A 26298-nucleotide genomic window follows, 5' to 3' on the forward strand; every position below is an offset into this window, starting at 1 on the left:
ATTTTAAATATATATTAAAGTACCGGTAATTGGCCTATTAGTCTAAATTACCACCATTAGATTTTAAAATTAATGTGAAAAAAAAAAGAATCGGCGAGTTGATAAAAATTCGTTGAATTGCTGGCTCAGTCGTAAACAGTCTGCAAATCTCTTATTCTATTTCTACAGGTTATAAATAAATCTAGATCAAGACCTATATTCTAGGTGTTTAGGCCTATATATTCTATAGTGCGTCTCTATAATCTGCTTTCAAAATTTCAAAAGATACGTTGGCTCCACACCCAGCAATGAGCTGTAAAAGTAGAGGTGGTCTGTTAGCTGTTAATCCCCCCCCCCCCTCGCATTCCGAGTTTGATAAATTGCATTTTTCGATAAGGGATCGGTAGGGCCGATACTAAAATGTTAGAAACATTCGTGATACATATGTAACGAGCTTTATTTTAGCACTGGTGACATAAGACTGTTCCACAAAAAAATGTTATGGAAAAAGACGTGAGAAAATAAATTATATAAAACGGAAACTATACATATTACACACTTCAGTGAGATAGTTATCCATATTATATATGGACATACGGTGGCAAGACCGTACTACAAACAGCGATGTCCTTGCAAAAAAATTATATATAGGCCTATATATATATATATATATATATGTGTGTGTGTATATATAATTAATCTTTATTACATTCTGACCCTTTCGGAAGACGTTTATTGTAGACTCCCCGCCCTAGCAAGGGGGTCTGGAGGAGTTCGCAGCGCTCCTCCAGCGCCGGGCGAAGCCCCGCCGCCGAGCACTATTTCTGGTATTGAAAGCCAACAAAATGCATATTCTGAGGTATCCACAGTGCATTATCTTGCTATTAAAAAGTTTTATTTCAAAAACCTAATGTGCTATTCTTACTGACTTAGACCCTCTCGCGCCGTTCGGCGCATTTTCCGGCAAGCTGTTTTGCGTGATTCATTTTGTGTGAGAACATGTCCCGCAAAACCTCATGCGACGCTCTGTCACAACCTTACTAAGGATTCGACTCCCAGTTCGGCATATGATTTCTTTGATTTAGACCAGATCTCTATGACTGACTCCTAAAATCTGTCTTAGCCATCTTTGTTGAGACACATTTAATAATTTTCAATTTCGGCAGAAGACTATTCACACTTTATTAATGGAGCCCAGCCACTGGTAGAAATTTGTAACCTTTCTTGACTACGCTCTTGGAATTACATGCCTGTATTTCGCTTTAGATTTTATATCGAAAAGGAAAGTTTTTTCGTCAAATCATCTGTTGAGGGGTTTTAAACTAAGAAATCTCTGGAGTTTTTTGTTTTGTTTTTAATTCAAAACCCCATTTAGCTACGATCTTAGAATTTGGTGACTGTAGTTTGCTTAAAATTAATATTGAAGAGAGAGGTTTTCAACTCTAAACGCTCTGTATGGGAATTTTAAACTCAAAACCATCTGGAGGGGTTTTAAGCTTTAAAGAAAAAGCCATCTGGAGGAGGAGGATTTAAACTCAAAACCCCTTTGGCTACGCTCATAGATTTTATAGTGTGTAATTCGCTTTTTTTATATTGAAGAGGTACTTTTTAGCTTCAAACCCCAACTGGAGGGGGGGGGGGTTAAACTCAAAACCCCTAGGCTACGCTCATAGAATTTTGAGTGTGTAATTTGCTTTTTTTATATTGAAGATGGGGTTTATCGTAAATTTTGGAGGAGGTTTTAAAATCAAAATCTTCCTCAACTGTGCTGTTGGAATTTGGGGATTGTTGTTTGCATTTTTTTTTTGTTTTGTTTTATAGAAGAGGGGTATTTAACTGCAAAAACCTCTGGTAGGGGGTTTAAAATTCAAAATCCCCTGTAGGGGGTTTGAAACTCAAAGCCCCCCTGGTAGAGGGATTTGTATCTCAAAATCCCTTGATAGGGGTTTTTTAAATCTCAAAACCCCCTGATAGGGGGATTTAAACTCAAAACCCCCTGGTAGAGGGTTTTTAACTCAAAACTGCCTCGGCTGTGCTGTGGTAAGTGATGATTTAGTATTAAAATCTTACCTAAAATAAACAAAATGAAAGCAAAAATCAGTCACTTAATTCCGTTCCCCCCCCCCTTGCGGGGGGATTTGATTACAGGGGGGGGGGTTGAACCCCAAGAACCCCCCCCTGGCTACGCCCATGGACAGTAGGCTATAGAGGAGTGGTCTTCAACGAGTGCGCTATCGCTATCGGGGGGGGGGGGGAGGGCGCTGGGAGCCAATGGGGCGCTTGGCAAAATATGGTGTGGTAAGGGAGCACTGGGCACAATAGGGGGCGGTAACGGAGCGCTGGGCAGAAAGGGAGAAAGAAGAAATAAAGATGCACTGAAACAAAACAAATAAAACATTTCCTCAAAATTAAGCTGGCAAAGTAAATATAGACAAATTATAGTTAGCTTGCTTCTAATTTAAGAACCGAAACAACTTTAGAAATTAAGTTCGGGAATTCCATTTTCTATTTTTAATTTCTTACCCTGTCATTGCATCTTGTGGGTATCTATTGTTCTTAGATCTTGAGCGCCTAAAAGTTTGATTTGATAAACAAACTAGGTAATACGCCTTCTGATTTTTTTTTATCTACATATGCTAATATATTGATATGTAAATGTTAATTTAAAAACACTTTAAATCTAACATTCAAATAGAATAATTTAGCCTTTTTTAAACAATGACAAAGTGTTGATACGAAAACTCGCCGTTATGAGAAGAAGTATTTTCATGAGTTTTAGTGAGTTAAATTGCCTCTAGATTTAAAAGTAGTCCACTGTTCTACTTTGAATTATTGCATTTTCAGATGAGGTTATATATGAAACCAATTCGGCTTCACGAACACATAACAATATCCGAAAATAAAGAATATTCATGAACAATTATAAAAATCTAGGCTACTATTCAAACTATATTAAAACAAACAAAAAAAAAAAACGGCAAAGCAAGATATGTTTTAGTGGCCTCTTAGAAAAATGCATAGCTTTTTTAAAAGTCTTATGATATTGTATGAAAATTGATTAAAACTAAAGTAAAAAATTTTCAAAACATATATCTCTTTGACACAAAAAGACTTCGTTTTTTGTTTGCGATAATAATAATAATAATAATAATCTTTATTATCCGTAAGGAAATTTGTCTTACAATTTGTGCATTACACCAAACAAAAAACATTATAACTATAAGAAACCAAAGTGTACATTCACACCAGACTCACTCATAATTTACATGTGACAAAGTTTATACCAGATTGTTCTTATTTAATGATTTGATTGCCAGGGGAACAAAAGAGTGTTTGTGTCTGTTTGTCTTTGCTATCGGTGTCTTGTATCTCTTTTGTGATGGTAAAATCCCAAAATCCTGACACAAAGGGTGATTCTTTATTTCGAGGATCTTGTTAGCTTTTTTATAGATGTTTGTCTCAAACAACTGCCCAAATGGGGTTTGTTTTTTGCCAATGATTTTGCCAGCAGCATTTAGGATTCTATTAAGTTTATTTTTATTTTTAATGCTCAGATTGCCATACCAGGCAGTGATATTGAAACTTAAAATATTGCAGATGTGAGCGTGATAAAACATAGCCTTTTCGCTAACATTAAACATTGTCTAGTTATGTAGCTTATGCCGACATATAGGGAACCATCAGTGGTTGGACGCTACAATATGGCTTCATAAGTAGGCCTAATATAGAATAAAAAACAGATCTATCCACTATTCATCTTGTAAGTTATGATACACAGGCAACTTCTTGTTAAAATTTTAGCACGCAATTTCATTTCTATTTGAATATTATAAAAATGGAAATAAAATAAAAAATTTTACCCATGCCCAAAAATAAGCCCATGTTTCAACAGTTTTGTGAAACAAATGATGAGCAACAATTTTAAGTTAAGCTCTTGTAAATAGAAGTTCGCTGGATTTCGAATGGGGTTTGGTATTGCTCGTTTTGTTAAGCTCTTATATAACATTTTGGAATTTGTATATAAAATAAATAAATAAATAAATAAATAAATAAATATATATATATATATATATATATATATATATATATATATATATATATATATATATATATATATATATATATATATATATATATATATATATATATATATATATATATATATATATAAATATAAATAATGAGAAACGGGAGGATTCAACGGTTGGCGATATCTTAAAGCAAGCTAAAAAGAAAATTTGTTTTACATGGTAGGCAGCTAACACAAATGAATGAAACCATGCAGCCTCCGACTGCAAGGAAATAAATTGATAAATGAATTAATTACTGCCTAAGGACATCGATATTTATGCGATTCACCCAACAATGCTCTGTGAAGAAATGATGCTTCCATTTTAGGATGTAAATAAATAGGCTTAAATAAAAACTAAATATAATTGACAATTATTAAACATCTGCTATTGATGTTCAAATTGAGTTGCAGGAAAAAATAGATTTACAAAATTATGTCTTCAGAAAAAAAAAAAAAGAGCAGAGATATGGCTGCACTTAAATGTTTCAGTAAAATTCCAAAACTGTGGTCGAAAATGGAATTTTATTTTAGCTTTTCAATCAACATACATGGTTAACATAGATTTAGTGCGTAACAAACTTTAAAAAAATAGCAAAGAAACAGACTGGATGTAGCTACTATAAGAGGAGACTTTCGCCTTGCCTTGGCTAATTTAAAGTTTTATATTTCTAATAGGCCTATTGTCGGACTGCAGGAAGCAAAAGGTTCCCATTAGCTTAATTTCATTTTGTAATTAATTCAGCATTAAAAATAAAAATAAATTTAAAATTAAACCTAAAAACAGTAGGTCCTAATATTCAATAACTTAAAAAGGTGACTATTCTTAAGATTTGAAAGAAAGTCATGACAAAGAGATTATTTTGTGTGTGTAATCACTGCAAATTATTTGACATAATTTTTGTATAGCCTAATGATAATAATGGCCATGTCTTCGATTCCGAAGATTAAGGCTGAGTGCAGTGTTTCACATAATTACGCAGACCCAGTTGCGACCTGCATATTTTCCCGAATTTTATACCGACAAAGCCGTTGTCCGCTGACGGTTTTCTTTCCGTCTGTTGCGCCTGTCTTCAATAATGGCTTTTCTTTGAGTCTCAAATGTTTGTCGCGCAGCTTTTATGAGTGCTCTCCAACTATTTCTCTCAGAGGCCATCTGCTGCCAGGTACTTTTCTCCTTGTCAGTGATGGCGAGGGCGAAATGGTCCCTGAGTGGATCTTTATAGCGTTTACGGGGGGCACCTCTTTAGCGCCGTCCTCCTCTAAGCTTGCAAAAGAAAGTCTAATTCTTAAAAGAGCTCATTAGAGCATGGAACGGGTTGCCCGAATCAACCAGGATACCAAAGTATGTAATTAATATGCGCGATTAGATTAACACACAAATACGCTTAGGACGTATTTTTTTAATTATTATATCTGAAGGAGCGCCTGTAAGTATAGGATCCGACGCATCCGTATTTTCATTTGGCAACAAGTTAAATCGTCCATTTTGAACCGGAAATAAAGTAGCCTGTATTGTTATTGATCTAGACTAGATTTTAGTTAGATATAGATCTAGGTTATAGATCTAGATCTACATCCAAATATTCAGAGATCCAATTATAATACAGTCTAGATCTAGAATACCCAGATAGGTCTATAGATACTAGATCTAGCTAGGTATGTTGTATCTCAAAGATTGTTTTTTTTTGCGTGTGAGTCACCGTGTCATCTGTGACTCAGTGAAGACACTGAACTTGACTGAAGTCTGTATCCACTGTTACTGTATCATGTATCAAAAAATAATTTTTGAAAAGTCAAAAAATCTCTCAAATGTTACTGTTACTACTGTAACTTACTTACTGTTAGTTAAGTTAGTTATATGTTAAAGTTATAGTAAACTAAATACTAAAATAGTTAGTAGTGTTACAACTGTTAGTTTATTAGTTTATAGTTAGTACTCTGTAGTTTTCTGTACTGTTAGTAGTGTTAGTGTTAGACTGTTAGACTTAGTTAGACTTAGTTAAATTTAAATACTCTTTTTTTTTTAATTTGTTTTTTTTATTTTGTAAATCTTGTATAATTATCTCTAAAGTCTAGATTAAAATGTTACAGCTCTCAAAGTATGAAATAGAAATTTTTGTTTTTATTTTTGTGTTGTTTTTCCAACATGTTTATTGTTATTCATCTAAAGTTTATATTAAGTATCAGCAAAAAGTTGTTCATTTCAGTTAAAAGCCTAAAAAGTAATTTAAGGCTAAAAAAGTTTCAACATTTTAAGTGTCAACATAATGAAAACTTCTGTCTCAGATTATAATAAAATAACACATAATCATGCATGCATTCCTGTAGAAAATTTCATTTAAATTTCTCAATTAGTTAAAAATTTATAACCAACATAAATTTTGGTTGTTATAACCATTTTAAGTATCAACATAATATTTTATCAAAAAAAAACTTAACTCAAACTTGTCATTCCACATTTATCAAAAATCAAATTTTCAAAAAAATTCTTATCTCAGAGTTAGAATAGAATAAACAAATAAAACATAATCATGCATTTCTGTTAAAAATTTCATTTGAATATCTCAATTGGTTAAAGAGTTATAACCAACATAAATTTTGGTTGTTTTTTAAATTGTCGTTCCACGTTTACAGAAAAAAAATTTTTTCTTAAACTTCTTTCTCAGAGTTATAATAGAATAAACAAATAACACATATTCATGCATTTTTGTTGAAAATTTCATTTAAATATCTCTATTGGTTAAAAAGTTATAACCATTTAAGTGTCAACCTATTTTTTTTTTTTGTCGTTTTCAAAATGTCGAACCACATTTAAGAAATTAAAAAAAAAAAGTTTCAACTTCTATCTTAGAATCATAAAGAAGAAACAAATAACACATAATAATGCATTTCTGTTGAAAATTTCATTCAATTATCTCTATTGGTTTAAAAGTTATGACCATTTATGTGTGAATATGTATTCTGTTTCTGTCGTTTTTCAACACCTACCCCTACATCAAGGGCGTAACACAAAAAAGTGTTAATAGATATCTCAGATTTAAAATTGTCATAATTATCAGAACATAATTGTGCATTTCTATGGAAAATTTCATTACATTATCTTTAAGCGCTAAAAAGTTATAACAGTTTAAATGTATAAGCGCCTCCTTTCGGTCACAATTTTTTTTTTATTTTAAAAGGCTAATTTTCCGACACTAAAATGGTCATAAATTATGTTCTAATTAACCTAGAAGCATAAATGAGGTATCAATGAACTCCATTCAAAAAGATCTATCTAACTATACTAGTTTCATTTAGATTTATTAAAGTTGAAATTTTTATCAAAGTACCTACTTAGTAGTATAGTAAGTATAGTAGTGTTAGTGTTTCAGTGACACTCACTGACACTGTTAATAATACTACTAGATCATAGATGGTCTAATCTAATACTAATAGTAATAATAATAATAATAGTAAATAATACATTAAAAAATAAATATTTATTAATAATTATTTTATAATAAACTACAACTATTTAAACAGTCATTTAGACAATTTAGATCTACTGTGAGTGTGACATGAAGTGTGTGAGACTGGACTGTGTGTGTCAGTTGACTGTGTTGTCTGTGCCTCACTGTGACGGTGACTCAGTCACTGAAGTCAGTCTGACACTCTCAGTGACTGCTGGACAGTCACTGACAGAGTCAGAGTGACAGTGACTGAGTGAGTGTGTTTATCAAATACAGTATAATCTGAGTATACTAGAAATTAGAATCTTGATAGATTTTTAGATGACATCTATGATCTAGAATCTATATGCAGATCTAGTTGATATATAATGTGTTTGCAAGTTATTACAACTTAGATTGAAAGTCATGTTTTTTGTAGTATGTCATTGTCAGTTATTTATATCTGTATAAATAATATAACTTTATTTTAAAATTATTTATACATCAACCATTATTGACAGAGACCAATATCATATATATGCAAGACAACATGTGAACAAATATTTCAATACTTAAATTTAAATTTGGTTTTATACATTGTTTTTTATATCATTGTTTGCAATTCTATTTAAAAAATACTTTTTTTTTCTATAAAGAGTAAACTCATAAACTAGTAATTGAACTTCGTTTCTAATTCAAATTTAATAAGAAAAAATATATTTGCTAATACTTGTATAATTTTTTTCAGGTGACTGGCTAGGTTGTTCTATAGCAGCAAATTTAAATACGTTTCTGAAACATTAGAAATGTCACTGAGCCCTTTATCAAATCAAGGCTCCTTACAGATTAAATGGAATCCAAAAAATTTAGAGATCAGGACAAAGTCAGTTGAAAAAACTTTGGAACCTTTGGTGACACAGGTAAAAAATTATTATTATTGTAAACAAAAGCATTCTTTGGTACTGCCAGGATAAACAATAGTTAATGGGGAAACAATTCATTGTAGTCCCAATAACATTGTCCAATTTGGAATTTTCTAATGACGAGGCAGATCTGTAGCAGCACTGTGCTCTGGTAATCTTCTTAGGTATGTTCAGGAACACAAAAATGTCAGGTCAGATGTCACCACTTAATAGGTCCATATCATATCATTAGTTTAGAAACATATTCTTTGCTTCAAGATCTAGTTACATAGATCATCTAAATTTGAGTAATGACATTTCTTTTACTCAGGTCACTACTCTAGTAAATCAAAATGGGCCATCTAACAAGAAAAAAGGCAGATCAAAGAAAGCCCATGTTCTTAGTGCTGCAGTCCAGAGAGCCACTGAAAATTTCATCTATCAAGGAGAACAAATAGCTCATGATTACCCTGAAGTAGAAAATGATATGTTGGCTGCCATTGAAGAAGTCAGAAAAACAGGTAATCTTTCAGTGCAAACATAAAAGACCATTTTATTTAAAAAAAAAACAAGGGAGAAAGGCAGTAATATTTATTCTGATGACACTTATAAACAAACACAAAGAAATAAAACATTCAACACTTTTGTGAATCATAAATAGGTTGTTGAAAAGTGATTTAGCACTTGACTTACCAGATTGATAATAAAACTGGGGACTACAGAACATTCTCTAGTTAATTTTCCCTCAGTAATAATTACAATCTTTCGTAAATCTGGGTACTTAATCTATTCTAATAAATCTAAAGTAATAATATAGTAAAATAATTGAGTGTAGGCTAATCTAGAATAAATAAGATCTGCTATTAATTTATAATAATAATCTTATTCTCCATGAGGAAATTTGTCTTACAACTTGTGCATTGCACAAAACAAAACATTACAACTATAGAAATATATCAAAATATATATTCACACCAGTTTCATGCAAACTATAAAATAAAGAGGCATTGTTGATATATTATGATTTGAAACTCAATCAACCTTATAACTGTTTTATGTTCAGGAGAAGCTATGGATGAAGCCTCTCAAGAATTTGCTGCAGATCCCTGTTCATCAGCTAAGAGAGGTGCTATGGTGCGAGCAGCAAGAGCCCTTTTGTCAGCAGTTACAAGACTTTTGATTTTAGCTGATATGGTGGATGTGCATTTATTGCTCAAATCACTGCAATCAGTAAGTAATTCAAAAATGTTTCCATGATTGTCTCCCTGTAGCACATTTCCTGTTAAAATATATCTTTTCGTTTATTGATGCTTGCGAATAAAAGATTATTACTAAAACATGTTAATAGCTTTACCAGCACTCAGAAGGTCTAAATATTTTCACTAGCATCTGTTAAGCTAAGATGCTTCAAAAGACATTTTCTTTTAATTAAATTGGAAAAATCATTATCACCCCATTTATTTATTAGAAAGTGTATTAGATCTAGGTTTTTCAGTTAAGATAATTATTCTCTATGTGATTAAGAGAATTGTTCTGTATTTAAATATTTTTTTCACAAACTCACATTTCTCTGATGAGGGATTAAAAAATGCATCAGTATGTGTATAAATCATTCCTTTTGACTTTTACCTACTTCATATTTCTTTTTATGTAACATTTCAGGTTGAAGGAGATTTAGACAGCATACTAAATGCAACTAGTCAGCAAGATCTTATGAATGCTTTCAGGGATTTTGGAAGAGATATGGCAGAACTGACAGACAGAGCTGCTAGACGGCAAGCAGTAAGATACTTAGCACTCTAGAGCTTGTTACTCATTAATCGTTAATATGTACAAGCTGCAATGACATTTTACTCGTAAAAAATCATGCTTTACTTTTCATAGTTCTTAAATATTATTTAAATCATTTAAATAACATAAAAAATATAAAAAAAACATTTAATGTAATGAAAGCATTTTAAGTATTTAAAAAATGTGATTTATTATACACTTTAAACAAATTCATTAAAAAAAAAACTATATGTTTGTAGGATTTGAAAGATCCTCGTAGACGAGAAGAGTTGGCAGCAGCAAGGGCTTTACTAAAGAAGAATAGTATGGTCTTACTGACAACTTCTAAGGTTGGTAATCAGTTCTTCTGCATTTCATACTGTGAATGATGATTTTAGTTCAAGTATCACGTTCTTGCATGTCTGCTTTTATTGTTGGCTACTGTACTAAATTTAGCTTTGGTGTTTTTTATTTACCAATAGTTTGCCTATCTTATTAAGGCGTCTACCCTCTTCTGAAAACCATATCATTAGAAATCATGCGAAGGTGTGGTGATGTTCAAACCAATCATTAGAAATCTTTATCAGTGGCCACTCAACACCAGCACGATACACATCCTTTAAACTCATTTAATAGCAGATCACACTATGTATTCCCCCTATAGCCTTTATCTATTTGTGGACAATACAATCTTCATGACACCTAAAATCCTCTGAACCAGCCTCTCAGAAAGTCTTTAAAAAAACACCATATAACTTTGTGGGAATACTTTGGAAATTATTATGCTTACGGAGTTTTAGATAAAATAGCAACTAATTAGCTAATGATTATAAAAACCTACAATTAAATGCTTTGTTAGTATTGCCTCCTTATAGTGAAACAAAAATATGTACAGATATAAATTTAGTGGATGAACAGTATTACAACAATATTAATTGGATGAATATCTCCAAGGTTAAAAGCTAATGTATTAGTAGCTATAGCATTTTGCTTTGACATAAGAAAAAATCTGGAAAACCTATGGAGTTGTCATTTACAGGTATGAACATTGTTAATTGTGTTAATTAATGTTTAAATAGTATAAGGTTTTACTTTGTTATGGCTCTCAGCTAATAATATTTTGAATTGATATTTCTTTAGGCCTATGTGAGACATCCAGAATTAGCTGCTGCCCGTTCAAATCGTGACTATGCCTATAAGCAAGTGTGTGATGCTGTGAACACTATTTCAGATGTAGCTCAAGCCTCTGGTCAGTCTGATGTGCACCCATATGAAGGACCTGGTGAATTGGCTGCAGCCTTAGATGAACTTGATGTGAGTTTTTTCCTCTTTTGAAACTCAGCTCTCAAAAATATTTTTGTATAAATATAAAAACTATCATTTTCTTCAGATTTTATTTTCCATTTCACCTCAAACCAAAAAGATATTTGTACTTTGAAAATCTTTTTAATATTTGTTTGTCGTTTGAAACGTTTGTCAACATGCGTAATTTATTTGCAGCGCAAGATAATCATGGACCCTTTGTCATATAATGAAGTCAGAAGTAGGCCGTCACTCGAGGAGCGTGTTGAAAGTATTATCAGTGGGGCTGCTTTGATGGCTGACTCCTCCTGCACTAGAGATGACAGGAGAGAAAGAATAGTACAAGAGTGTAATGCAGTCAGGCAAGCACTCCAGGACCTACTGACAGAGTACATGAACAATGTAAGCTATTTTTGTAATCATGATCCTATTTTGCAAACTGTCTTGTGTTCTTATAGAGTTAATGAAGGCAGCTAATAAAGTTTTCAATACATTATTTAAATCTTATTTGCTTATAGTTGTTCAGTTTCAGACCGAAATTGAAAATATCAGAAGTTGAGAAAATTTCTCCTAGATGGTATAAACTCTTGCCTGCATCAATTCTTAGCTCTCATAATTTTTTTTTAAAAAGCACATGCTTTTATATTCACTCAATTTTCTATAAGCTACAAAAAGATCCATACTGTAATGAAAACTGTAATGAAGAAGAAAAAACTGTCTACTACATTCTAGTTTTTAAGCACAGAAAAAGGCTTAAGTCTAGTTTTCATGAGCATGCATTTCTACAAACCTTTGCTTATTAGAATTATTAAAGATGTACACACCGCTATAATGGATAGTCTATACTATTACTCTTGTTTGATCATACTACAGTGTGGGAAACCTAAGAATGTAAATAAGGTAAAAGCACAGCATAAGTTCATATGATGTTAGCATGTTTGAGTGCATTTTGTATCAGGTTCTTCAGTTTTACTAAGTTAAGTAACTCAAGGAAGCAAGGCATTTTATCAAATGCCTTAGAGATACAGTCCAGGTTCTTCAAACATCTCAGAAATTAAAAATATTTGAATAGAGTTATAGCTACTAGCCCCAAGCTCACTGTTTTCTCTTGATGTTAGTATAGTGTTACTAACTTAACTAAATAACATTATTAGTATTAATTCATTGTAATTTTTGTAGTTGCAGTTTGTTTGTTTTTTTTAAGATTTTCTCTTAATCCCAGTTTTTATAATTTTTCAATTTTTGTTTAAATACTTGCAAGTGAATCTTCATCTTTATGTTTCTTTTTAAGATCCGGAACTCCCAATTCTGTTGTTTGTTTTTTTTTCAAACATGTATGATTTTTAGTTTAACTAATAATAATGTATGATTGTTAGTGTAATTGTGCTGAATAGCTTTTATTACAGACTGATGCTTTGAAATTATTAAACATTTTTGTGATTTATTCACAAGTAACTGTTGGCACACTTTCATGCTGTTTCACTTCTAATATTTAAACTTCTGATTGAGCATTGAATGCTGCTATTTTCATTTCAGCATGGCGCATACAAAGTTGGCTCCTTGTATACTAATTTTTGTGTTTATTTCTCAATCATTTCCAAAATTGTTGTTTTTTAAGCATATGTAGAACAAGATGTAAGTCCTATGAATGTACAGTTCAGCTTCAAAAGAAAAAAAAATGTTTTTATCTGAATTCTTTTAAAAGTTTTGTTAAAATCCTTATGACACTATTCAATGTGCTAAAATAATAGTTAATTCAAATTCTTCTAAGATTTTATACAAATGTAACTATTGATATAACTTTATTTAAGCTCTTTTTATGTGAGTTTATGTGTATGTTCCATAAGTATTAATAATGTCACATGCTTTAGTATAATTTAAAAAATATTCTGAGTAAAAACAAAAAACTTCCAAATCATAATTTATTTTTGTGTTCAATTTACTTTTTGCTGAAGTATTAAGGTTTGCGTTCTTTTTAATATTGTTTTAATACAGGCTGGTAAAAAGGAAAGAAGTGAAGAACTTGAACAAGCTGTCGACAATATGACAAAAAAGACCAGAGACTTGAGGCGACAGGTCAGTAAGCAGGCACTTCTTCAATTACTTGAAAGAAAGATAAAATTATTCAGTATTTTTGTGTGTGTTTACGTGATTTTAGATTTACTACATTTTAAAAAAAATCTCATTTACAGTTGCGCAAAGCTGTTGTTGATCATGTGTCTGATACATTCCTGGAGACCAATGTTCCTTTACTTGTTCTTATTGAAGCAGCCAAAGCTGGAGATGAAAGGGGAGTTGAGGAATATGCACAAGTGTTTATGGAACATGCCAGCAAACTAGTCGAGGTAGTGGAGCATACATTATATTACAATTACATTCTCACTATTGGTCATAGTAGAGCATAGCATTGAAATTATTGGCAGTAATAGGGCATAGCTACATTTAGTTCAGTGTAATTTTTCTTTATCTGATTTATGATTAAGATGTCAACAGAGGTTGTAACTCTCAGATCTATATTTATAGGTTGCTAACCTAGCCTGCTCCATGTCAAACAGTGAAGAAGGTGTGAAGCTAGTAAGAATGGCTGCATCAGAGATAGATAACCTATGTTCTCAGGTTTATATCTTTTCTACAAAAAATTTTAGCAGTGTCAATCAGGGGCTTAGAGTGGTGGTGAAGATATTTACAATTTTTAATGATAGCATTTCGACAAAGAGAATCATATCACATTGCCTTAAAAACATTTGTTTGTTTGTTGATATTCCTGCAGGTGATTAATGCGGCCAGAGTTTTGGCAGCTCGCCCTAGATCTAAAGCGGCTCAAGAGAACATGGATGTGTTTAAGGAAGCATGGGAAAAACAGGTGCGCCTTCTAACAGAGGCTGTGGATGACATAACAACCATTCATGACTTTTTGGCTGTTTCTGGTTGGTGGAACTCATTCATTACTAATGATTCTATTTCACAGGCTGCTGTGGGAGTAGTTCTCATACCTCCACTAATTAACCGCAAGGCTTGGTTTTGGATTGTATCTAATGATGATTGATAGGTTTTGTTGGCAGCTACTTGTATGGAGAGACAGTTATCCATTACAGATCTGACATATCCAGTGTATAACTGTCTTAAGGTTTTCTTTTCAGCTCCCCAGGATGTTCCTGCTAGGTGTTTTATTATGTTTAATCTTTGTGATGCCTTTTCTTTTAAATCTGCCATAAAGTGTTTTAGAGACAGTCTTTGGTCTAGTTTTACACCAAGATATGTTGGATTTTCTTCTTTATTTATTGGCTGAGAGTCTATTTTTAGGATGTAGTTTCTTTTTGCTGTTTTGTTGCTGTGGCTAAAGATTGAATAAACTGACTTTTCTTTGTTTATTTCCATTTTCCATAATTTTGAATATGTGGAGATAGTTGTGAGGGCTCTATTTAGTTTGGATCTAGTCAGCACTGGATATTTCTCTGTAGTCCAAATTAAAAGGTCGTCTGCATAAAGTGCCTTATTGACCGAAATGAGGTCCGGGAGGTCATTCATGAAGATTAGAAAGAGAGTGCAGCTAAGGGCTGAACCTTGTGGTAGTCCTTCTTCCAAACTTTTTTGACTAGAGATGGCACCTTCGAATCGGGTTTGGATGGTTCTGTTTTTTAAGAATGCTCTGATCCAGCTGTACATTTTTCCATGGATGCCCATTTTTTTCATCTTCAAAAATAGACCTTTTCTCCACACTCTGTCATAGGCTTGCTGCAAATCTATAAATACTGCTGTAGTGTGCTTGTTTTCATGAAACCCTTCTACTGTGTCCTGGATAAAACGAAAGAGGTGGTCTTCTGTTCTACTTGCTTTCCTGAAGCCAGCTTGTGCATTGTGGAGTGAGCAAGTACTTTCTAGCCACCAATAAAGTCGGTTATTGATCATTTTTTCTGCCATTTTGCCAATGTTGGATGTTAGAGAGATTGGTCTATAACTTTTTGGGTCTCCAGGTGGTTTATTTTTCTTTAAGATGGGTATTATGTTTGCGGTTCTCCATTCCTGTGGTATGTCTCCAGTTTTCCATGTATGGTTGATAAAGTTAAGTATACAGTTTTGGGCCTGTGGTCCTAGTCCCCGAATCATTTCATTTGTTAGCAGCCTGTGAAATAGACTCCAATATTGAACCTCTTAAGTTAAGGCGCAACAGAGCAGCATTAGAAGCTATTGAGAGATACAGAAGGTTGGAGGACGATCATCCAAATAAATTACTAACACAGAGAAATAGGAAAAACAACCAAAAAAAGCAAAGGACTCTGATCCAACTTACTGACGAACTAGCCCTAAAACACCACCTACCCAATAACAGAGAAAAAATTACCAGGTTTTCAAACATTACACCCGGACTAAACTACAAACAACCAACCATCAAAACACATTTACTAAATAACACCTTAACAAAAGAATCAAATCCACTGGAGCTCAAAGTAGGCACGCTTGAAACAATCGAAAGCTATCCAAAAACAGCTATCCATATTTATACAGACGGATCGGCTTTCAAAGCTACCATCAATGCTGGTCTTGGTGCCTTCCTGGTCTTCCCTAAAAATAAACACTTTGAGATAAGCGCACCCTGTGGTGATTACTGCTCAAACTTCCAAGCCGAAATTGAGGCAATTACCATAGCACTCCAGACAGTAGAAAACAAATTATATGAAGGAGTGCAACCACCATCAGATATTGTTGTCTTTACAGACTCCCAATCTACTCTGGAAGCACTTAACAGCAGCACCTCAAACAGCCCAAGAGAGTTGACAACACTCAGTGTGATAATCCACCAGATGATATCAAAATTAAATATCAATATTACACTACAGTGGATCCCTGGACACATTGGCATCATGGGAAATGAAAAGGCAGATAAGCTATCAAAGGCAGGTTCAACTATGGAACAACCAGATAGACCTGTTAACTACCTCACCCTAAGGTCAATGTTAGTCAACAATCACAAAGAGGAGTGGCTCAACCAATGGGCATCAGGAAACACAGGCAGAGCCATGTACAGAGAAATGACTACGCCTAACAAACTGGACAGTATTAACTTCCTCCCCCGCAAAGAACAATCTACAATCTTCCAACTAAGAACAGGACACACACCACTATTAAATTACCACCTGAACAAAATAAACTCCACACAACTACCCCTTTGCAGACACTGCACCCACCCCTCTGAAACCGTAAACCATATCCTCTTTGAATGCCCCTCCCTAATCCACCTTAGGCAGACCCTACTTCCACTACAGCCCAACATAACCAACACCCTGTACGGCAGTGCTGAACAACTGAAGAAAACAGCACACTTTTTTTCCTTGGCACAGTCTGCAAAAGAGCTCACAGCTCAGCAGCAATAAAGCTGGCTAGAAGAAGAAGAAAACTAATGATTCTATGTGTAGGTAGAATTCATTCATGACTAATAATTCTATGTCTACGCATTTTCACTGATACTATGTTTTATTGTTTTAGAAAATCACATTCTGGAAGATGTCAATAAATGTGTCATCGCCCTTCAGGAAAATGACCCTGATACCCTTGACAGAACAGCCGGAGCTATCAGAGGACGATCTGCTAGAGTGTGTAATGTGGTGGCAGCTGAAATGGAGAACTATGAGCCAGGACAATATACAGAGAGAGTAATGGAAGCAGTAATGGAGCTTAGAGATCAAAGTAAGTCCAGAAAGAAATCTGTTCCAATTGTGAACTGATTGTAGTGACTACGATGGTCCCTAATTTCTCTTTTTAGTTTCTAGATACTATTTTATTTGAATAGCTATATTTGTTTATATGTTTTTATATATGCACATATTTATTTGTTTATTCAGTAATGCCACATTTTGCTGAAAAAGTTGAGTTGGCTGTTGATGCTCTTAACTCTAGTCCAACTAGAGATGTGGATGAGAATCAGTTTATTGAAGCTTCACGTCTGGTTTATGATGGTGTAAGAGAGATTCGCCAAGCAGTACTGGCTAGCAGGGTAAGCCAAAAAAATCAGTGTTTAAAGGATTATATAAAAAATTTATTTGTTCTGATTACAATTAAATATTGAAATGTTTAATAAGTCTCTTTACTACAATCATAGTTACATTGTATTATAAAGAAAACTTGTTATATTTAGGGTAATCAATTTTTTTAATTAACTTGTAAAGGATCATAAAAGATTTTTTTCTTTTACTTTCTGACATATTGGTCTATAAAGAAGATGATATATAGCTCATATGTTTATATTGTAAATTGCCAACATAATTTACTTTCCTCCACTAATCTCAAGTATGCCCAAAAATCCTGATCTAAAACATCTTCACCAAGTTTTACATGTAGACCCTTTGTTAATACTCGTCCCTCATATCTACTCAGAAGTTATAGCTCACAGTATGATAATGTGCAATATCCCACAAATTTCTTCTTTTAAAAAATCTTCCTTACTAATGAACTTATCACCTTAGTTATGACTTTTCATAATTTACACATTTTATCTCAGAAGGGTTGATAGTTTTTGTACATGACACTAAGAAATCTATGAAAGAATCTGCTTAATATTAAAAGTCATTTTAATTCTGAATGTAAAAACTAATAACGCCCTAAACACATTTGAAAAAAAGCCCATTTTGTTGGTACTTGCCAAAACATTTTCATTGAATTTAAATACCACAAGGTTTCAAACTGGTTTGTATGTCTCAATCTAAAGTTTAGTTTGTGCTAAGTTGTAAGATTTATTGTTGTTTTCAGACTGACTATGATGACTCAGACAGTGAATTGTATGAGAATGATGACTACACTTATGCTCCTTGTAAGTTTGTTTACCTCTAAGTCTTACATTTATCTTGGATTCATTATTTAAAAAAAGCTTGATTGTAATTTAACTGTCTAAAGTATTCAATTTATTCAAAAGTATTTCAATTTATTTTCAGCAAGTGTGGCAGACCATGATGATTACTATGGAAAGAGTGATCGAGCCTTGATGAGAAGGCTACCAGAAGAGGAAAGGGAGGTCATTCTACAACAGGTAGAACAGTTTAGGAAAGAAAAAGCTTTGCTAGATATTGAAGTAGCCAAATGGGATGACAGTGGTAATGACATCATAGTTATGGCCAAGCAGATGTGTATGATCATGATGGAAATGACAGACTTCACTAGGTAAATGACAACATTGGAATTCACTAAGTCAATGACATTTAACTTTTTTTTTTAAATGGTCATGAATAGAAAGTAATTTATCAAAACTGAGCAGTTCTTTATTTCATCTTAATTGTAAAGCATATATAACCCAATTTTTGTAAATCAACACCTATATTTCTTTGCTTTTACCTAAAAGATTTGATTGTTACTTATATTAAACAAGTAGAAATAAAGGTTAACTGTGAGATATTGTTACAAAATATTTTGACTTAGGTTTATATATTGTATACTTTTTTTTATTAACTTTATTCTTTGCCATTGCAGGGGAAGAGGACCATTGAAGAGCACAATGGATGTAATAAATGCCGCTAAGAAAATATCTGAGCATGGAACAAATCTCGACAAACTGGCAACAACAATTGCTGATCAGGTAAAAAAAAGATTTAGAAAATGTAATGTTTAGTATATGTAGCGACTATTTGCTTATATGAGATATTTATTCTAACCATTGAATCACTTCAGTGTCCAGATTCACAGTCCAAAAAAGATCTTGAGGCTTACCTGCAGCGTATAGCTCTGTACTGTCATCAGCTAAATATAACCAGTAAAGTCAAGGCTGATGTCCAAAGTGTCAGTGGAGAATTGATAGTCTCAGGGGTAAGCTTTTCAAAAAATAAATGTACTATAAAACAGTAAATTATTTAGCTCTGGGAAAGTTGTTTTCACAAGTTACTGTTGACAGTAATATTCTGGTGTGCCCTGTGAAACTTTAACACTGTGGTGACTGAATTTCAGACCTAGCCTTATAGCTAAAAGTCACAGACATGAATTAGTAAATTGACATAATCATCTTTTTTTTTTGAAGTAATGTGTGTATTTCATAAAAACAGATAAGAAGATAAAAATAAACTTAATAACCTTTACCTGCATTAGAGACTAAGGTCTGGAAAGATAAGTTTGCTTATATTGCTTACCTTTGATCAGGTCAAAGTAAAAAAAAACAAAAAACTACTAGACCTGTGAACTAATATGTGACTATTGGTTCAATAGCCATGGTCATATTTATCATAATTATTATAATTGTATTCTATAAAAAAAAAGTTTACATTAAAAGAGAAAATTTTAAAGATGTGAAAAAGAATATTTTATTATTATGCAAAAAATTTTTTTTTTTACCAGTATGAAAACTAATTCTTAATTAGTTATTACATGTACATCAGAGATGCCCAGACTATGGCCGTGGGCTATATCTCTACAATGACCTGATGCTATATTTGTCCAGGAAACATCTATCCACAGTGCATACTGAAGCTGCAATAGTTCTGTTCTGATTGAATTGAGGATTCTTTTTGCTGATGTGGCCTGTTAACCAGGTTTTAGATAGTTGTATGACCTCCAGGCAGAGAAAGATTTCGGTTTCACTGATGCACATAAAAATAAATAAATATGTCATGTCTGTTATACTGTGTTAAAAAATTTATTTTGACTTGTTTTCAGGGAAAAAACATATTAGACATTGTTCGTGCCAGAAAGGTGTTCAACTTTTGTTGCGTGGTTTTTTTTTTTTTTTTTTTTTTGGACTTCAAATTGTTATTTTTACATTGTTTTGTTCTATTTTAATGATTTGTTAATAACTTTGTATTTGAAAATTTAAAAAAAATTATTAATTTTGAGAGAAATATCTTTACTGTCTTAACAAAGTTATCAAAGCAATTTTCTAAAATAACTATTGTTAGTTCCTTGTAATAAATATTCATAATAATTAATATTACCGGTATGTTTGAGAATTATTTTTTTTTACAATTACGACATAGAAATAATAACATACTCTCCTAATTTCTGGGAAAATTGTAAAGCTAACAATCTAATTAAAAATTTAAATCTTTTTTAAAAGCCTTTATCTTTTATTTCCAGTTGGACAGTGCTACATCGCTTATTCATGCGGCCAAGAATTTAATGAATGCTGTCGTGCTAACTGTAAAGGCTTGTTACGTAGCTTCTACTAAGGTACTTAAAGAATTCTATAAATTATTTAACTATCTAATTCTAATACAACAGGAAAGATTAAAATGCTGTATTCTGTCACTGTATTATTGATTCATGTTAACTATATATATATCCTTGTTTTATTTTTTGTCTGCAGTACACCAAGGGATCAAATGTAAGTACATTAATATCTTAAGTATTTGTACTTAATTTGAATCTCCCTTTTTGATATCAAATATAGAGTGGTCAAATAAATCATAATCATGGCGTGGTTTACTGCTGTGTTTCTTATGAACTCCCATCCCTCCCCCCCCCTCCCCCAATAAAAAATAAAGTATGTGCACAGCTGAGTGGTCTACAGGGGCATTATAAGCCAAGGATTTCTTGCATTTTGAGCCGCAGAACTTTATTCTACTGGCATCTACAGCATACACTTCATCTTAGTAAGAACAGCAATTGTCAAATAAAGAGGGTGGAAAGGTTGAAACAGATTGTGAGACACATTAGATGCACATGTAGTGCACACTTATTTGCATTGTGCTTAATCATCATAAGGTTATCTTTGCATTTAGCAACACATTTTGTAGCGGCCCTGCTTTGGTCACACAAAAAAACAAAGACATAATCAGAACTATGGTACTGTGAAAAGGAGAAATTAGACCCGTCTGCTATGAAAAAGGCAAGGTCGAATATTCACTTTAGATGGAGACATCTGAAAATATCTGCAAGAAAATGTTATAAGTCAATCTTTTTACAGATTCCTTTTCCCCAAAATGGTATAAAGGTCCTACTTCAAAGGTGAAAAGAAATCTCAATATTAAATAATTTACTTTTTAAACATAAATAATAATGCTGTTTTTATTTGATCAATATTCAAGGAAGAAATTTTAACAACCATGCAAATAGAACTGACTTTGCAGTACTTGAAAAAAGAAAAAAAACTGCTTTTGGTTCCCCCTCCCCCTGATCAGCAAGGAATCCTGATTTACTGCATTATAATGTGTGTTGTACATTTGTTTCTAACAACTTTTCCAGAAAAAGCCAGTGGTCTTATGGAAGATGAAAGCACCTGCTAAGAAGCCATTGGTCAGACGGGAAGATCCCAATGAAATTGGGGCCAAAGTTAGGAAAGGAGCTGCTGTGAGAGCTGCCATTGAGCCCATCAAGGCACTCAGTGAGTTCCAGGAAGTGGATCCCGACAGCTACTGTTAATTGCTAATTTAAGAAAAAAGATTTATTTGAATTGAATGCAAAATTATAAGAATTTTTTTTTTTAAAGTCAGTTTAGTCTTTGACTAACAGGCACAAATTTTGTAAATAAATAAAATAGTGACACTTTATTTGTTGGGTGATATGTCTTTACCAGTTAAGACAATTTATTTTATTTGGTTGTGACCATTTTTTATTTATTTAATTTGTTTCATTATTATCAAGAATTTTAGCTTCTAAGAAATCTTTGTGTATTTTCTATTTGGTAATCTTTGAACAATTTACACATTATTTTTTTTGTAAAGCACATTAGAAACAAATCTCAATTTAATTTATAATTCTCAATTTTTTTCCTAGTGGATATAGTGGTAGTAAAAAATAATTATTCTGTATTGGTCAAATCTTATTATGTCAAGCTCTTTTTATGGTTATCAACAAATTGGCAAGCTAGGATAACTATTTTTTCTAAGCTTAGTTCCTGCAGGCAATTATGATGGATTCTTGACTTCAGAACAACTTTTTAATTTATGCTAGCTTGATATGATAAAGTTATACTGTATTTGTTTATTAGGCTTCTATTCCAATCAAATTCTGTACATACAAACACAGTGGACCACACCTTAAGTGTTAGTCTATTGTCAGAAATGTTGATACAATGTACAAAAATAAAACTTTTTAATTTTATTTCTGTACATTTCACTTTGTTGCTTTTGATACAACTTTTATCTATTTATCTATCTATCTCTATATATACATATATATATTTAAAAATATAAATGATCAGATTTTATTAGTACTTTATCTACTGTATCATAAACAAATTATCCATATCATTTTTTTATGTTCCTGTTGAATTCAGTAATTAGACTAGATCACAACAGAACAGGCAATCATTCTCTACATTTATGGAAAAACTTAAGGTTCTATTAAATTAATTTGACTCTAAAATCTCATGTTTGAACAGTAAAGATGCACTTGTAGCAAAGCTGTACAAATGAAACATTTTAAAACTCCACTCTACAAATTGAGGACAAGAAGTGTGTTGCTACCTTTTTTTAGCTTTTTTTAGGACAATAAGTAAGTTATATCTCCAGCATCATAGATACTGAAATCTAGCCTTAATTCTAGACTATCTATAGATTGATTAATTAATAGACTAAAGTCTAGTTTAAGTAGCTGTCTTACTGTTATGATAGTGTTGATTACTTTTGATAACCATTTAATAAAGATAATAGACTTAGATTGCTAGATTTGTATCTAGAATGTGCAAAACCATTGTTTTGCCTTAAAATATTTCCTTTCTGATACCCTAGATAATAGGAAACCACTTTTCTGTAGAGAAGGCATTTAATTCATGTTTTTCATGACAGTTTGAAAATTTTGTTTTTACTTCCTTGTAAATTTTATGTTACATTTGTGGTTGTTCCTAACAGTTTAGTCCAGTGTTGTATTTATAGACATTTAAGTATTTTGTACACTATTTTTAAAAGTTGTGAAATTTATTTGAGTTTTTGTGAAATCTCACAGCAATGATGTGTGACATTTCAAATATTTTTCTTAGACAAAATTTTTGTCTTTTTCATGATTATTTATTTTTTCTAATCATTTTTTCAAGAAAACTCTAGAAGATTGAACATAACATCGAATCTCTCTTTGTATGTAATGCTGCTCTTTGTTGAGAACTTAATTCAGTCAACTTATGAGTAGTGACCGAGTTTAGTTTGTTGTTATTATAAAATGCATGCAGAATAAATTAATATTTAAAAAAATATTGCAGTTATTTCTTTAATATTTGGTGTTGATGTGGTAATCCTTTCTGTACTATCATCTCCCCTATCTCAAAAATAATTTTAAAAACCACTCGGCTTATGCCAAAGGGTTAATGCTTCATTTGTGCAGAAATATCCGAAAGCAGTTACAAATTAAGCATACAAGTGTCATATTACAAGCAGAATCAAACTTTGCTTGTATGCAGCAATGGAAGGGGGAATAATATTTTTGTGTGTAAATATAGGCCTAGTGCAAGACCATATCACCATTCTTGGCTTTATAGTGCCACTTCCAAAGTCTTATGATTATTATACTCACAGAAAACGTATATTACATTTTGAAGCTGTTTTACGCACCTACTACTGATTCAGTTCTTAATAATCCACTAGTGACTAATTTATAAGTGATTTATTCACTACACACTATGTTCAGAATAACTACTTAATTAAACTACTCGCTAATTCATCAAATAGTAATTCACGAATTACTGCATACCTCAGCAATTCTCAAACTGGGATAAACTGTATGAAAAAAAAAAGTGTTTTCTAAACAAACAACATATTGCCAACAAAAATACCTTTCCCCTATTTAGTGTATCGAAACACGAGTGTTAGGGATACTGTTCTAGAATTCAAGGGAGAACATTTACAGCTAGGCTTTAATAACAACAACCTTTTTTTTCTTCACTGTTTGTTTTGCTTGTTTCGGGTGTTCCTTCAGAATTACAGATTATGTTTCAATGGCCGGCCCGTCCATTCTTTTATGTTGTCTTCCGATCGCTTTCTCTGTCTGCCTCTTCTTCTTTTTCCTGGTACTGTTCCCTTAAGGAAGGTCGTTGCGAGCCCCGAAGATCTTGTAATATGGCCATAGATTTTTAGCTTGCTTTTTTTTTTTTTTTTTTTTTTTTTTTACAATAGTTAGCAGGTCATCATGGGGTCCAATCGCTGCATTAACCCTGTCTCTAATTTCTTTGTAGCCTATGTGATGCGGTCTTTGAATGTGATACCTAGGATCCTTCTGTAGCATCTCAATTCCATTACTAGGATCTTCCTCGCTAGCTCTCAGCGCCCAAGACTCACAAACATATACAAATGTGGCCCATGACCAGGGAGCGCATCAGTCTGATTTTGGTGCCGTGGGCTAAGCCTTTGTCTTTCCATATTATTTTAAGTATTGAAAGTGCTGCTGTGGACTGTGCAATTCGGGTTTGTATTCAGGTTTCGTTCCCCTATCTGAGACAATAGCTCCGAGGTAGACATATTTGAAGCTGCTAACACTAGTCAGCTTTTCACCTCCAATATTGATGCCCCGTTTAAAGGCCTGTTGGCTACTGGCAGGGATGTCCTTGCATACGCAGGTATTGAAAGTATAGAGGGACTTCTTATGGTCCGACAATTACGCTGCCCCAAGCTAACCAACCATGTGAATAGATAGAATATTGTGTTTTTTTTTTCCTCGAACAAGTGAGCGGGGTGTTAATTCAGGCTGTTTTGAGGGATTTTTGGGGAATTTTCTTTGTTCATTTAAGTAACTAATAGCTATAGCAATGTTTTCAAGAAGACAAGGAAGGACACAATGTATAGACATTGGCACAAAAATGGCGACTTTCTTGTAAGTTTTTGACTGCAGAGAGACAGAGAGGACCTTGCAATGGAATTAAGATGTTATAGATCTAGAGGATTCTGGGTATCACATACAAAGACTGAAGAAACGAGGAAATCATAACAGCGATATGGCGATTGGGCTTCGACTTCTGATCATTGCCTGTTTGGCTGCAAAGAATAGGCATAAGTTCATTGTTTTTCTTCATTCAATTTAATAATTTGTTTACTTTCAATTATTAGTTTCTGGTTTTAACGCGGTCAAGTCGTAACCTGTTGGGAAGGTGTGAGGTTGCGTAAGTGAATGAGGAATAGGCAGAGCTTACAAAGAAAAAAAAAACCTAAATAACTCCTAAACCTGACAACAAGTGATGAGATCATAGCGCATTGTTAAAACTAAAAGATAAACAAAAAATAGTGCTCACTTCTGCACTAGCTTGGGTGGCAGCGTGCATGGCAAGGTTATAACAATACATAGCGTTAGTGTTTACTGGGTGTAAGGGTTTGGACAAAAAATGTCCCCCTCCCACTCAAAAGTTCTGGATCCGCTAGTGCTCGTTACTTTGGTGTATGGAAGTGGGATTTTTTGGTTATCCACAAGTTTGTCCATCTTCTCATTCATCGAATCCTGCATAGTAACAAGCTGTTTCATTGTCACGCCATACATTAGTTCATTCGTTCGCTTTGTTTTCTCATCAGGTTCTTTATTGTGTTCATTTCTTCCCCTGGGAATCTTGATCCAGGTTTTTGTTCTGTAAGAGCCTGCTGATGAGGTGATTTTGGAGTTTAGTTTTTCTTTTTCAAGCACTTAAATTCTCGACATCTGAGCTCGTGTTTCTTTCTCAGAATTTGCGCTACTCAATTTTAACGTTGTCATCATAGGAATGCTTGGGTCTTAGGCCTCTTTTCTTTGCCTCTTTTTTTGGGGGGCTTTATATGCCTCTTTTTTGGGCCCTCTAGCCTCTTTTGTGGGCTTTTTAATTTTTAAATTTTTTAAATATTAAAAAAATATATAAATAAATATTATTTTTTATTATTTTTTTTTAATTAAATTTTTATTTGTAAGTTCTCACATTTCACAATCATTAAATCATAAAGAATTAAAGAGAAAATTTGAAAACATAATTAACCTATACTTAAATACT

At 32.8% G+C, this 26298-nt stretch overlaps 1 protein-coding gene across 4 annotated transcripts; it reads left to right on the forward strand.

Annotated features, from left to right (window-relative positions):
• Positions 1-5529: 5529 nt before the first annotated feature.
• On the forward strand, positions 5530-23553 carry LOC106054592 (catenin alpha-2-like). Of its 4 annotated transcripts, XM_013210517.2 has the most exons (23): positions 5530-5707; positions 8228-8399; positions 8713-8902; positions 9445-9611; positions 10044-10163; positions 10412-10501; positions 11292-11465; positions 11652-11855; positions 12327-12353; positions 13449-13529; positions 13646-13798; positions 13977-14069; positions 14224-14380; positions 16938-17138; positions 17294-17445; positions 18198-18258; positions 18380-18605; positions 18912-19017; positions 19110-19244; positions 20085-20120; positions 20502-20594; positions 20731-20748; positions 21609-23553. In XM_013210517.2, exons 2-23 carry the CDS (start codon positions 8286-8288, stop codon positions 21783-21785), a joined length of 2775 nt encoding a protein of 924 aa, XP_013065971.1. In that variant the 5' UTR covers positions 5530-5707; positions 8228-8285; the 3' UTR covers positions 21786-23553. The 4 variants fall into 4 exon arrangements, with proteins under 4 accessions (XP_013065971.1, XP_013065972.1, XP_013065973.1 ...); XM_013210518.2 differs by lacking the exon at positions 12327-12353; XM_013210519.2 differs by lacking the exon at positions 20085-20120 and having other exon boundaries at positions 5531-5707.
• The last annotated feature ends 2745 nt before the right edge of the window (positions 23554-26298 follow it).

This window comes from Biomphalaria glabrata, chromosome 1 (assembly GCF_947242115.1).
Source record: "Biomphalaria glabrata chromosome 1, xgBioGlab47.1, whole genome shotgun sequence".
Lineage (NCBI taxonomy): Eukaryota > Metazoa > Mollusca > Gastropoda > Planorbidae > Biomphalaria > Biomphalaria glabrata.